Here is a 13569-nt window from a genome sequence, read left to right as displayed (position 1 = left end):
AACACTTCTGGACAGCTAAGAGTCCTTCACAGCGAGGTGGCACTGGCTGTTGGGAGTAGAGTAGCAAGAACAACAAAGCGGTGCTCCAGGAGCACGGCACCGAGCACGCCAAGGAGCCGGAGGCACAACAGCAGCAGCTGGAGAACATGGGGGCCAAGGTGTGGTACCAGTGCATCTATGCCTCCCAGGGTCTTGTGGTCCAGCAGCAACACAAGAGGGAAGGGCAACAAGACAAGCAGCCCCTTCACCAACGTTTGCACCTTCAGCTTGGTGGTGGCCCCAGCAGCCTGGCCAACAAGCAGCTGGGAGGCTCCCAGCCCAGTCTTGTGCCCCACAAAGGCCACAGTCCCCTTGGCTCATCTTGCAAGAGACCCTTGCCAGACAAGCTGGAAGTCATGGCCACAGCTGCAGCCCATGAGCACCAGCCCAAGGCCAAGAAAGTCTCAGAGGCACCCAGAGTGCAACTCACACACCCTTGTGCACAGGCTGATGTTGCACGCCCCTTAGCCCTCACACACCCCTTTACACGTCCCTGTGATAAGGGCCCCTGGCGTGCTGCTCACCGACCCCCACCTCTTGAACCTCTCAGCTTCCAACAGTGCCAGAACTGACACCCACATGGATGAGCCCAGACCAGCCTCCTGCCCTCAGAACTGCTCCCCTGACTCTCCCCTCTCCCAAGCCCAATCCTGTCCTGCCCCTGTCAGGGTGGGAAAGAGCTCATTCAATATCCACTGCCTCGTGAAGAGCTAGTTTATTCTGTAACAAGTTATTCTGGATTGTACAATGTTGTTATGTTACCTCGTTGTTACGTGTTAAGTATGTTATTACCTCTTTGATAGGTGTTATCTTACCTCTATGTTAGGTGTTCAGCGTTCTTATCTTACCTCCCTGTTAGATGTTAAGCTTTTTATCCAGGATATCCCTACTACAAATTAGCCAGGCTTGTGTTTTAAGCCACATGTGGAATAAAGCCTTTTTTGACCATCTAGAAGCCCAAGTCGTGATTCCCACCCTGGGTCTGGTCGAGTGACAGGGCCTTTTAGAATGTTTCTGTCCTTCCCGACTCCTTGTTGTGAGTCCTGGTACTGCAACAGACCATCTGAAAGATCACCTCCCATGAGCACCCTCTGTGGGATGGGACTTCCTTGACACCCGGGACCTGACACAGACCTTTACACACTCCTTTGCATGTGCAAACCCTTTGCACACCCCCTCTTTTGTGCACAAGGGGCGTTTACACACGCTGTGCACGTGCTGATGTTGCAAATCCCTCAGCCCTTGCACACCCCTTGGCACACCCCTGTGACTCCACACACCCCTCAGCACCATGCAGACTCTTGCCCACCCCCTACCCTTTGCCAATACACCCACTGCACGCCCCCTGCAACACTGGGGAGCCCTGACCTTCTGCGCTGGCAGGGGCAAGGGCACGTATGTTGTCTGCCCTGTTCAATGAAAACAAAATTTACCCCTGTTTTCTTTTTTCCTGTTGCTTTTGTTTCTTGAAGCAGTTTCAGGGCTGGGGTGTTGTCCCCAGAGTAGGATTTGTCACCTGGTGTGCAAGGAGCCAGCTCACACACAGGGTCAGAGATTTGCTACCATCTCCAGGTGTGCGCAAAGCAGGGAGCAGGGGGGTGTTCCACAGAGCCAACCCTGCTTCTGAAGCACAGGGGCTGCTTCTATACCCAACGTGAGAAAGAACTTGATCTCTAAGATTGCTCTATCACTCCCTCATGGGATTGGTCAACTAACCTGTCCCTTCCACAGAAAGTGGCAATGCTCGAACCTCTCACCTCTGGGGGGAGATATTTCAGTATGCTAATAGCTCCCTAATTTGTTAATAGGGTGAGTCCAATTATTGTTTCCCCCCTCCAGTCTGTCCCCAGGACAAGCTGTGGGCAGAGCTCCTCACTATCCCTGTCCTCTCTCCTGCAGGTGTCTCACTGCCTGTCTCAAGGCTGGTCTGGCAACAACTTAGGATGTGAGGCCTTTCCAGTATCCTCCCCAGTGCCCCCCAGTTTCCTGTACCCTCAGCCCCTCCCAGTTCGCCCCCATTCCCTACCATTCCCTCCCAGTACTCCCAGCCATTCCCCCCAGTCCCTCTCCCAGTATCCCTCAGCCCCCTCCCAGTGCACCTCCTCCATGCTTCCAGTGACTCTCAGTGCCGTCCATTATTCCTCCAGTATCCCCACAATGTTCTCATGTGTTGCCAGTAGACCTGGTGCCATGTAAACCTCCCCATGATCAAAAAACTCAAAATTCTGTCAGTGGCACCAGCCTCTGTGCCATGTGTTAATCAGATGTATTTTCCTGTTTCTTTCAGTACACTTCCCTGCCACTAAAGCATTTGTGGAAAACACTGCCTGTGCCCCTGATCATGCAACCAATCTTCCTAATGACCTGAAGTCCTTTTTAATCACTTCTGGACTTCTCTTTGTAATCTTATCACTACTAGCTTGGATAACCAAAATAGGTACTAGTCTGAGGGCTGCACCAGACCAGGGAGTTTCCTACTAATATCCCTAAACTGGGCCCCATGGAGGCAGCTGACTTTCCTGGGGGAGGGATCTGGTCGATGTATGGGGCCCTCAGTTCCCCTGAGAAGTGAATTGCCTATCACAATGCTCCCTTTTTAGTTGACTAAACTAGGAGTCCCAGGAGTCAGTCACCCCTGCACCTTGACAGGAGTTTTGATCCCAGTTCTGTAAGACCACTATAGCCATTTCAGCTTTCAGCTTTAATTAAAATAGATGGGTAAGGAAAAAAAAATGAACATAACATTTCTAAAATCAGGTCATTCTAAAATGTAGAATCAATAATAACTTAGAAGTCTGAATACTGAAAACTACAACTTAAAAAGAAATACAGAAACTTCAGTCTGATTTTTTTTTAGTTTTAGTTTTTGTTGTGTTTTTTTTTTTTTTTAATTTATTTCAAAGTCATAAATAAAAGTGTTTTCAATTTTACTATGTATCTAATTCTTTCCTGAACAAGGTAAGATGGTACATTGCCAGCTGTGGAAGGACTTCAAGTAAAGCTCAGGTTCATACTACTAATTAAATTATTGGCTGGTACAAGTATCTTCTTCACATTTTATGAAAATGGACACATTTTCCCCAATTGCCAAATATAATACTTCTGTTCCTTAAAGCATTTTTGTCTGTATCCCCTAAAGCATTTGTTTGTATCCCCAAGGCCTTGAAAAAGATTCTTAGCAGCATCAAACAAGACTGACCAGTTTCTTAGTCTTTCTTCTTGTACACAAGCACAGCAGCAAATAAACTCCCATAAAATCACAGAACAGAAAAAAATTCAAGAAATCTCAATGGCATTACTTGTCCAGAGATGGCTGTATGTACGTTTACTAGTGTCTATGTTTTCAGTTCTCTATTGGAAAAAATCAAACATTTCAAACACTTCTACACAAGGACTCAGTAAACAATCAACATTAATAAATATTATTTGCTTCTTAAAAAAAAAAAAATCAATTTCTGAAGAAAATAATGTATTTGGCTCACACACAATTTTAGTGCATTTTAAAATGGTCAGGTGGAATGACAAAACCTTGAAACGGTCCATTTTTAGTACCTGCCCTTTTCTATATGATTTACCTAGTAAACAAATATAAAAAACATAACAGCTTTCTATTAAAATGCTCAATCTATTTAAGAAAAAGGGTCTGTATTAAAATCCACAGTTGCTTGTACTAGCATCCTACAAACGCCCATAATAAAACTGAAGTCAAAGGTTGTCTATGCTGCTGTCCTGTGAATTCAGATGCTTTTGCCAAAGAAAATTTAGAAAATGAATGAAGGGCCTGTATGGTAATTTAATAGTGCTTAATATCCCTCACGGTTCTTGTTGGGTCCTCTTCTGTGAGGCTTTTCCCTGAGTCATGTATTTATTGGAAAGGCTGCCTAAGATTGAGAGGAAGAAAGTATCACACTTTAAAGGTTTTGGAAACAAACAAACAAAAGCAATCCCAAGACAAAACAATTGAAACAACAAGGAGAAAATTACTGCTTAGACAAATTATAGTAAAGGCATACACAGATCAACTTTATCTGCTGGAGGACAGGAAATACTAGTATACAAAACTGAAAACACTTTTTTTTTTCAACTAAACACGTAATGACAAATCACTTTGTGTTTAAAATCCCAATCTTAAGATTTGAAAAAGCTTTGCAGTGAAAACAGAAAATACTGTGTCTTCCCAACAGAACTGAGAATTTGAGATACTTAATTCAGTTCAGTTCTGCAGTTTATAAAGGCTTCTTAGGTAGCTACTTAAAGGCTTCAGGTGCCCCAGGAGAGATTAATATATTTTATTGAAAGAACCCAAGCTGCTAAAAGGTTTGCAGAGTTGCAGTGGAAACTCAAAGTCATTAAAAAAAAAAAAAAAGCAGTTGCTTAAAAGATCTTCATTGTATCTGTTAATAAGTGTGTGAAATTACTGTTAATAAGCTGCAGTTGCAACCACACATCAACACAAAACATCTCTGATCCAGAGATAATATATAAAGGCCTTTATATTATCACCTGACTGCCATTTAAAAAAAGTGTAGTTTTGTAACTGCCTTGCATTTTGAAAGCTCAGACCACGGGTGTGCTTTGATAGTTTTTCCCAAGTTAGTTGATCATGTAATATTCTAGATGGTTACTCTGAGGAAGCCTCACAAGAAACTGCTCCTTGTTGTCCTCAAGGAAACACAGAACCCCACATGTACTGAAAAAGGAGAGAGCACTACTGCCAAAAACCCAACATATCCTTCTGCAAAATAGGCCTACCAGAGATAAAGAAAAAAACAATGCAAGAGAACTGACAGGCGTAAGTTTTGCTTCCAAAACAAAACAAAACAAATGCACACTTCTCCAGTTAAAAAAATGTGGTTTCCCTTCACAATTATCTAGCAACCAGTTCAGACTGCTGCTGTATTCAGCAAAATAGGTACAGTACCCCTAAGGGCTGACAAGGAAAGCAAGTGAAAAAAATACATGCTTTTACACAGAATTTCTGAATTGAAATGAAGATGTACAAACCTGACTGGGGACTCAAAAATACTTTTCCTTTTTGTTTCTTTTTTTCTTCATGTATAAGCACTCCCTATAAAAAACATACACACTTCATGAACCAACAAAATTGAATTACAGCATTCCACAATAAAGTAAAGGTTCTCCTTGAAAGCTATTTTTAGTTCCTTTATCTGGACTTCAGAACATTTAAAGAGAAAAAGATCTAAGAAAAGGAACACTTGGTGTTTACCTGATTTACTCTACCAGCATGTTTGGCAGCACTGGGTAAAGAAGGAGATCCACACAACACTTCAGGTTTTGAACCACCTGAGAAGATAATATAGGAAAGATTTGCTAGTTTGCAAGTAGTTTCTATTTCAGGTATTGTAAGATATAAAAATACAAAAATATTTGCAAGCTACCTTCATAATACATAGAAGGTAGGACATTGTTATTTTCCTTCAGTTTTGTAACATGGAAAACTGACACAATGAGGTGAGATGCATCTATAGTTAAGCATCTAAGTTAGGAACCTATAATAAAGTAAGCTCTATATGCTCCTCCAGGATCCTTGGGAGACAGGGAACTTCAGAAAATTAATGAAGATATGGTGATAACCAAATTGTCCATAATCTCACAAAATGTTTGTAGCATAGCAAAGAATTAAGTTTGATCTCTTAGGTCCAGTAGTTCATAGTCCCCCATTCAACAACAGAGAATGTAGTTCAGGCACTAAGCAAGCTAAAACAGACAAAGCCCAATATACCAGTTTTCTTCAAATTTAGATATAGTAATACACAAAATACAGTTAGAAGACAAAAATATCTACTGCAGAATTAATTATTTCAGACATATGCACTGTACAGCCTCAGCATAGTTCTCTTATGATGAATGTTGTAAAATACACCAATGTCACTGACTACAGAACACTGTTTTCCTCCCACATCCAGTATTTTGTTAGCACAGCTTTATGCCCTTTTCTACCAATTAAATTTGATTAAGAAGTTTCCTGATCTAAGCCAGATGCAACATTCTGATAGTAGAAAAGAGCTGGTTTAAGTTACTTTTATACAAAGGATTCCTATGTGTTACCTGCAGAGGTCAAGTAACGATTAATCTACAGAGCAGATTTTTCCAGAATGCATTTAAATGCTCCTATCTGTAAGGAAAAATTAGCATGTGCTCCTTCAGAAAGCAAGTACCATGCACTGTCTTAAGGAGTCTCAGTTTTGTCTTGGTGTGATTTTCCTTTACAACACAGATGATGGGAGTTTGGTCTTTTCTGAAGAAGGACTTAAGATACTGCTAAGCAGGTATTGCATTATTTTGTTCAGGTCTGTCAGATAGGATTTGGGGCCATTTTTTGTCAGTTTTGCTGGGTTTTTTTTAACCAAAATTGCAAACTGACTCCATGAAAAATAAGACTGTATCCCTCTGACTGCTAAATCAGCAGAAACATTCTTTATTTCCTTCTATAAATATTCGGAGTAATTCGTACACTTGCTTAGTGTCTTTAGGGTCTCTGTTGAATAATTCTGGTTTAGGTGATGTGAAGGTGATATGAATTGTTTCAATTATGATGTACTGAAAGAGAAGTTGTAATCTAAAATTTTAGCAAACTCTTAAATAGTGACGATGATGGAAGCAATTTCAACACACTAGACACTCTTACCTTTTTGTATTACAAACACCTTATCTGCTAAGAGAAACCATATCACATCTTCTAGGATTCAGCAAAGTTCTGAAAGGTAGGTGAGGATAAAGGGAAAACTGACTAAATGTGACTACCTTAAAAAAAAAAAGCATTTAGGTGATGCCACTCCAAGCAAAAACCTTATCTGTTACCAACCCTGTTAAAAATACCAATAACACAGGCTCTGTTTAAACTACTCAGCTTGATCAGCTGCATACCTGCAGTTCCTTTGTACTGTGGGCATTCCTTTTTAATATGACCTTCTCTTCCACAGATAAAACAGCGTTTTTCTCTTAAGTCTCTCTCTTCCAGGTGCTTCCACTTATCTGCGGAATGCCTGGGAGTCTTTTCTCTTCCAGTTTCCACTATTGCCCTTGTTAGTTTCCTTTTCTGAGGTGTACATAGGTGCAACTTCCCTTCCTTGACTGAGCTCTCCTTTTCTGTTGTTTTGTTCTGTGTTTCTTTATCCTCCTTGCTTCTTTTCTCCTTGCCTTCTGTGTACCTCTGGTTTTTGCTATCTTCATAATCACGACGTCGTCTTAGTCTGCAAGAGCAGAAAAATGCTGCAGAGTTCACAGGCACACACAGATTAAAAAGAAAATCACATCAAGTGCTGTCTGCTCTTGGTTACATAACAGATGTATTTCACATATTCCTTCAGCGGGTTAAATAAAATTATTTAATGTACTTGTCCCTTTGACTCTCCTACCAAGCAATACTACATTGATGTAATATATAATAATTTAACTTTACAATTAGATTACAATACAGCCTTAAATTCTAATCATTATATCTCAAAAAATATAACAGAAAATCTGCGTGCTGAAGCTGGAAAGACAGTGGAACAGGAACACTGAGCAAAAGTGTAAAAATAGGCTATAGTTCTATTTTTTTTATTATTTTTTTTTGTACAATTCAATTCCTAGTCAGCAACTGGGGATATGGACAGTGGGATTGAGTACACCTTCAGCAAGTTTGCTAATGACACCTACTAAGTACTGTGGTTGATTAGACCAAAAGGAGGCCATCCAGATGAATCTTGGCAGGCTTGAGAGGTGTGTGCATGTGCAACTCATGAGGTTCAACAGGGCCAAGTGCAAGGTCCTGCAACTGGGTCAGGGCAATCCTGAACACAGATACAAACTGGGTGATGAAAAACTGAATACGAGTCAGCAATGTATGCTGATGAAAGCCAGTCTTAGGCTGCATCAAAAGAGTGGCCAGTAGGCTGAGGGAAGTAATTTTGCCACTCTGCTCTGAATCCAGTTTTGGAGTCCCCAACGCAAGAAGGATGTGGAGCTGTTGAAGCAAGTCCAGAGAAGGGTAACAAAGACAATGAGAGTACCTCCTCTGTGAGAACAGGCTGAGTGTTGGGTGTTTTTTAGCCTGGAAGAGAGAAGGCTCCAGGGAGTCCTTATAGAAGCCTTTCAATACTCAAGAGGGGGCCTACAGAAAAGATGGGGAGGGATTCTTATCAAGGAGTGTAGTGTTAGGATGAACAGAACACTAAGAACAGGAAAGAATATGCTACATTGCATACATCCATTGCATGCCTACATCCAAGTACTACATGTTAGTCTGCTCTTAATATTTTAAGAAGGAAGAAGTAGAGTTAGGGGATACAGAGAAAGAAAGCTAAATGATGAAGAGAGCAAGTGTCTGAGGAAGAGAGACTAAAAAGGTTAAGACTTTCCAACCTGGAGAGAAGTTAGAGGGTGAGCATAACCATGGCTTACAGAATCATCAAGACAGTAGTGTTACTAAATCCCACAAGGCTATGCTTATGGGATGCTTACGAAACTAAAATGTTACCAGCTTTAAGCACATGAGAAACAGTCTAGCATACATATGGAACCAGCTTCCACAGAAGAGCTTGTTGAGGAAAATGGGAGAATCAGGTTCAGAAAAAAACAAAAAACACAACAAAAGAACACAACCAAAGAATAAAACCATAAACAAGTCCAGTCCACAAATGAGTACCACCAGGGCACGTATGTGCTCAAATATCTCTTATGCTGCAACTGTAGGTGTTTGGGCTTCTTTATCAGAAGAACAATAAAGCAGCTTGCATGTCATCCATCAAGTTCCTGGAATGTGTGGAGGACTGCTTCCTCATGCAAATGTTAGATAATGTTTTGCAAATCTGGTTGCCTTCTACAACAAAGTAACCTGCTTGGTTGAGGCAGTGTAAGTGGTGTACATTGTCTACCTGGATTTCTCCAAGTCTTTCATTAATGTTTTACCACAGCTTGTTGATACTGTTACTCAGTGCACTACAATCTGGACCAATCGTCTATGTGGCAGGTGGGGAACTGACTGATGGGCACTCAAGGGCAGCAGTAAACAGCTCTATTTCAAACTGGCAACCTGTCACAAGCAGGGTTCCCCAGGGATTAATACTGGGCGCAGTGCTGGTTAGTATCTTCATAAGTGATATGGATTATGAGATCCAAGTGTACCCTGGTAAGTTTGCTGTGAAACCAAACTGAGTCAGGGAAGTAGACACTTTAGAAGGGAGAGCCACCGTGCAGTAAGATGTGGACAGGCTGAAAGACTGGCCAACAATGACCTTATGAAGTTCAAGAAGGACCCTGTAAAGTCTTGCACCTGAGAAACACAAACCAGGACTGCAGTAAAGACTGTGATCCACTTGGCTGGAGAGCAGCTCTGTGGAAAGGGATGCAGGGATTCTGGCTTACAAGAAGCTCAACAGGAGTGCACAGTGCACTGCAGTGACAAAGAAAGTCTGGGCTGCATCAACAAGGGCATCACCAGCAAAGGTAAGGATGTCATCATAACATGCTACTCAGCACTTGTCAGTCTACACCTGGAATCCTGTATTGAGTCCTGGTCCCTGCTATATGAAAAAGAAGGATGTGGGCAGGCTGGAGAGGGTGCAGGGAAGGGCCATGAAGATGATCAAAAGACTGGGAAGCCCGTCATACGAGGAAAGGCTGAGAGCACTGGGTTTCTTTAGCCTGGAGAAAGGAAGGCTTAGGAGAGACCTTATTGCTATGTCCCAGGGGTGGCTACCAGGAAGATGGAGACTCCTCTTTCACAAGGAGTCACATGGAAAAGACAAGAAGTAATGGGCACAAGTTGCTCCTGGGGTGATCCCGATTGGACACAAGAGAAAAATGTTTCACAATAAGAACAAGCAGCAATTGGAATAACCTCCCAAGGGAAGTGGTGGATTACCCAACATTGGACATTTTTAAGATATAGCAATACAGGGTACTGAGCCATCTTGCCTAGACCATGATTTTGCCAAGAAATGTTGGACCAGAAGATCTTTGAGGTCCCTTGCAACCTGGTATTTTATGATTCTATGATTTTATGAAAGTGTGGGTGATTTTTAAGCTTTTAAGACAGACTCTAAATAAAGGTTTGATTTTTACATTCACCTTACAAGTGAGCACAAAGGCATTAATGATTTTGTTCTCTGGAACTTATTTGCTGATTTTCACTATTTATAGACATAAATCTTTAAAGTGCTTTGTCTTAACTAGGAAAAAAAGAAAATCAATGGATTTTCAATGGAGTTTAGTAAGTTCATAATACAGAAAGCAGGCACGTCAGTTTAGCATTTATTTGTTGCAAGACAGGTGCTGAATTTTGGAGGTCTGGTTACTCAGGATAAGGAAACTTTCTTGGATGCAAAACAGGACACTGTTCTCATATGTGTTTGTGTAAGAAAAATAAAGCTATGACATCCCTGTCTTGCCTTTTTGTCATGAATTGCATTCTCCTGTGAACATCACCAAGATGTGTCTTGCTGGGAGCAACAGGATTCTAGTAGAAGCTAATAAATGAAAATATATAAATGCTTTAATGAGTGCTATACACAGCACACAGCTATTCAGCTCTGCATGTAGATTATCTTTGACTACTGCTTTTCTGCATAATGAAGAGCAGAGTTAGTATTACTATCAAAAGCTAAGTAGTTTTGCAGCCTTCTATGAAGAGATTCTGTTTAAAAACACTACAGATAACTCTGACAAAGATTAAGCAGTGGCTGAACACAGAATATCCATCCACCACTGCCAAAACTGCTATTGATACGTTTTCATTTCAACAGTAAAGGAAATAATCTGCAGCATGTAAAGCCTTGCTTTAGCATTACTATCTTAGTATCTCCTCCCCACAAACCTAAGGAAATATTCCCCACAGATGCCAAAACTGTACTCACTTTCTTCTCATGGGACAATCTTTCATGAAATGACCAATTTTACCACAAATTCTGCAGCATCTGTCATTTGGTGCCAGTTCTCCTTCTGTTAGCACCTCTGGATCAAAAAAGTACTCCTGAAGAAGAAAGCATGCATTTAAAATGAAAATTCATACATTTGGGAAATCAAGCAAGTGTTAAACTCCAGTTAAGAATGACAGAGAAGAATAAACCTTGTGTGTATAGCTGAACTCCTGAAAAACCTGATGAAATTAACTGGCCACTGGCCTCTCTACAGGCAATCTGCTGGCCACCAGGTGTGCAAATTCTTTTCTCAAAACTGCAGTTTTAAAAAATGGTATGCTGGTTTTGGTAGGAACTACAATTGTAAGCCAGTACAATGAAGCTCTGACTTGATTAGTATTCTGCATGCCAACACATTTTACACACAACACAAAAATAGTGTAGTAACTCCTGTAAATATTTTGAGTACTGTTGAAATCGAAGGAGAGCTTAAAATGAGTGTAACCTTACAGCTATGAGTGGCAAGTTATACACCCAACAGCATGCACATACTGCTTTTAGAAGCAACTTACCATTTTTGATGGATATTCTTTAGGAAATATTTTTATAGGAGTACCAAATACCCTTCTCCCATTGATAAAGGCCTTCATTATAAAATTTGTCACTGGAAAAGAAAAAACAAAACAAAAAAAACAACCAAACAAAACCAAACAAAAAAACCCAAACCAAACCAAACCAAACAAACCCACATCATCGAAACATCAAAGAAGCCAGTCAAATAAGATCTAAGACAAGATCTTGACTTTGTATACAAATTTGCTAATGGGTGACCTACTTTTTCTTGACAATCCAGCTCCAAGATTGTGGTTCAAATCAAAGGGATCTGTACAAAAAGCATTACACACATTACTGAAGCCCAGGGTCAGCTGAGCAATTTATACATACACTTAGTCAGCCAGCTATTCCCAAAGCGATTTAATATACTGAAATGAAACTGTTTAATAATTAATTGAAAATAAATTAATTCCACGGATGAAGGATCACAGCTGTTGAGCTAAGAACTGACTGAAATGTTGTAAAAGACTAAGTTGATTCGGTTTAGGGAATGTTTCTAAAACACATCACTGCATTTTCTTTATAGAGACCATGGTATTACTTACTAATTAGTAACTATTACTAGTAATCATACACAGGGTTAAACTGGTCACGTAAATACACACTCAGCTTTGTGAGAAAACCTCAACTGGATTAAAGCTAATTTCTTTTCCAAAGGATTTGGTCAAATTTGTTTTTGTGTCAGTTACTACCACCATTACAACTATGAAATCTACTTTGCAGCTTCTTTCAGTAGTTAAAAAACCTTCCAAAACTAAGAATAGTTTTTAGTACTACAGAAGCTCAATGAAAATTTTGTGATGATTTCAAAACATGAGCAGAAAACAATTTATAATCCAGTAAGAGAAAAATACGTAAGCCTTACTGAAAGACCAAATTTTTAATGTGGGCATTATAGAAATTCCACATACTCATGTACTTCATCACTTATACCTTCAATTACAATGTATTTGGAGGTCCACTGTTTCTTGAAAGTTGTAAGCAGATTTTTTCTCCTAATGCAGATGACATGCTCTTTAAAATCAAATTCTTCTGTGTAGAAACGAAGAAGTCCCAGCCACAGTTGCCCAACAGATTCAGTGTTTTTGCCACAGTCTGGCCAAACAGCTGACTGAAAAAAGACAAATATTTTTACTTCCATTCCATTCCATTAAGCAGAATAATTTAAATTGAGTTTCCAAGTTCCAAAACTCTTATTTTATAAAGAAACACAATTGAGCTACACCAGAATATTTATCTCCCTTCATAATCGGCATTAATAATCCAACATTGATTTTTAAATATTAAAAAAATATTAACAACAGAAGTGGAGTATTAGTAAGATTTGTAACACTAGATTTTGCTTGTTATTAAAAAAAGAATTTATTAATTCACTTTATGTGTCTCTCAATACAAAACTATTCAACAAGATTAACCAGCTATGACTAAATACGCAGCTGGTATTAGTAGGAGTTACTGCCACTCAGTAATGTGACACAGAGAGCAATCAATCATCATTAACACCTTAAAATAATTTTTTAAATGTATTTTTCCACATTTTGAAGATTTTTTTTGTACACAGGTAAGTTACAACCAATTAAAGCTCTACAGCATGTAACAGCAATTTTCAAACCAATACCTACTCCACTTCCATTTATGTATTCAACCATCATACTTGAAGATCATATTTCTTAAAATGAACTCTTTTCCATTTGTGAAGCTGCAGGTAACAGTATTTCAGATTAATAGGATTTACTCACCAACTCCTCTATCTTATCGAAGAAATAAACGTTCCAGCCATCAACTAAAATTTCAGGCTTTTTTGGTTCTTTGTAGATCTGAAAGCATAATATTAAATTCATTAGAAGAGCCCTTCAGATTCAGCACTGACATTATTCTGGTCGATACTGTACATTTCTTTCTTGATATACTGTACCTCTTGAAGAACAGGAATGACAGGTGGATTCCTCTGCTGAAGAAAATAAAGCACCATAAGAGTATATGCATAAGAAGAAAGGCTGCCTCGTGATGCATCTCCAATGTCACAGATCTAGAAAATGAAACATGATTATTA

At 39.9% G+C, this 13569-nt stretch overlaps 1 protein-coding gene across 1 annotated transcript in view; it reads right to left on the bottom strand.

The window, feature by feature from the left end:
* Positions 1 to 3852: 3852 nt before the first annotated feature.
* The window catches only part of ZCCHC6 (zinc finger, CCHC domain containing 6), a 29774-nt gene continuing 20057 nt past the window's right edge, over positions 3853 to 13569 (bottom strand). The window contains exons 19-28 of the mRNA XM_010007221.1: positions 13432 to 13545; positions 13256 to 13333; positions 12450 to 12627; positions 11737 to 11784; positions 11474 to 11565; positions 10899 to 11014; positions 6928 to 7253; positions 5267 to 5343; positions 5044 to 5107; positions 3853 to 3920 (exon numbers count right to left, since the gene is read on the bottom strand). Of these exons, the coding sequence (XP_010005523.1) occupies positions 3853 to 3920; positions 5044 to 5107; positions 5267 to 5343; positions 6928 to 7253; positions 10899 to 11014; positions 11474 to 11565; positions 11737 to 11784; positions 12450 to 12627; positions 13256 to 13333; positions 13432 to 13545 (1161 nt within the window). The remainder of the gene's footprint in view (positions 3921 to 5043; positions 5108 to 5266; positions 5344 to 6927; positions 7254 to 10898; positions 11015 to 11473; positions 11566 to 11736; positions 11785 to 12449; positions 12628 to 13255; positions 13334 to 13431; positions 13546 to 13569) is intronic.

This window comes from Chaetura pelagica, unplaced genomic scaffold (assembly GCF_000747805.2).
Source record: "Chaetura pelagica isolate M959 unplaced genomic scaffold, ChaPel_1.0 scaffold40, whole genome shotgun sequence".
NCBI lineage: Eukaryota > Metazoa > Chordata > Aves > Apodiformes > Apodidae > Chaetura > Chaetura pelagica.
This window is presented reverse-complemented; position numbering and strand designations above follow the sequence as displayed.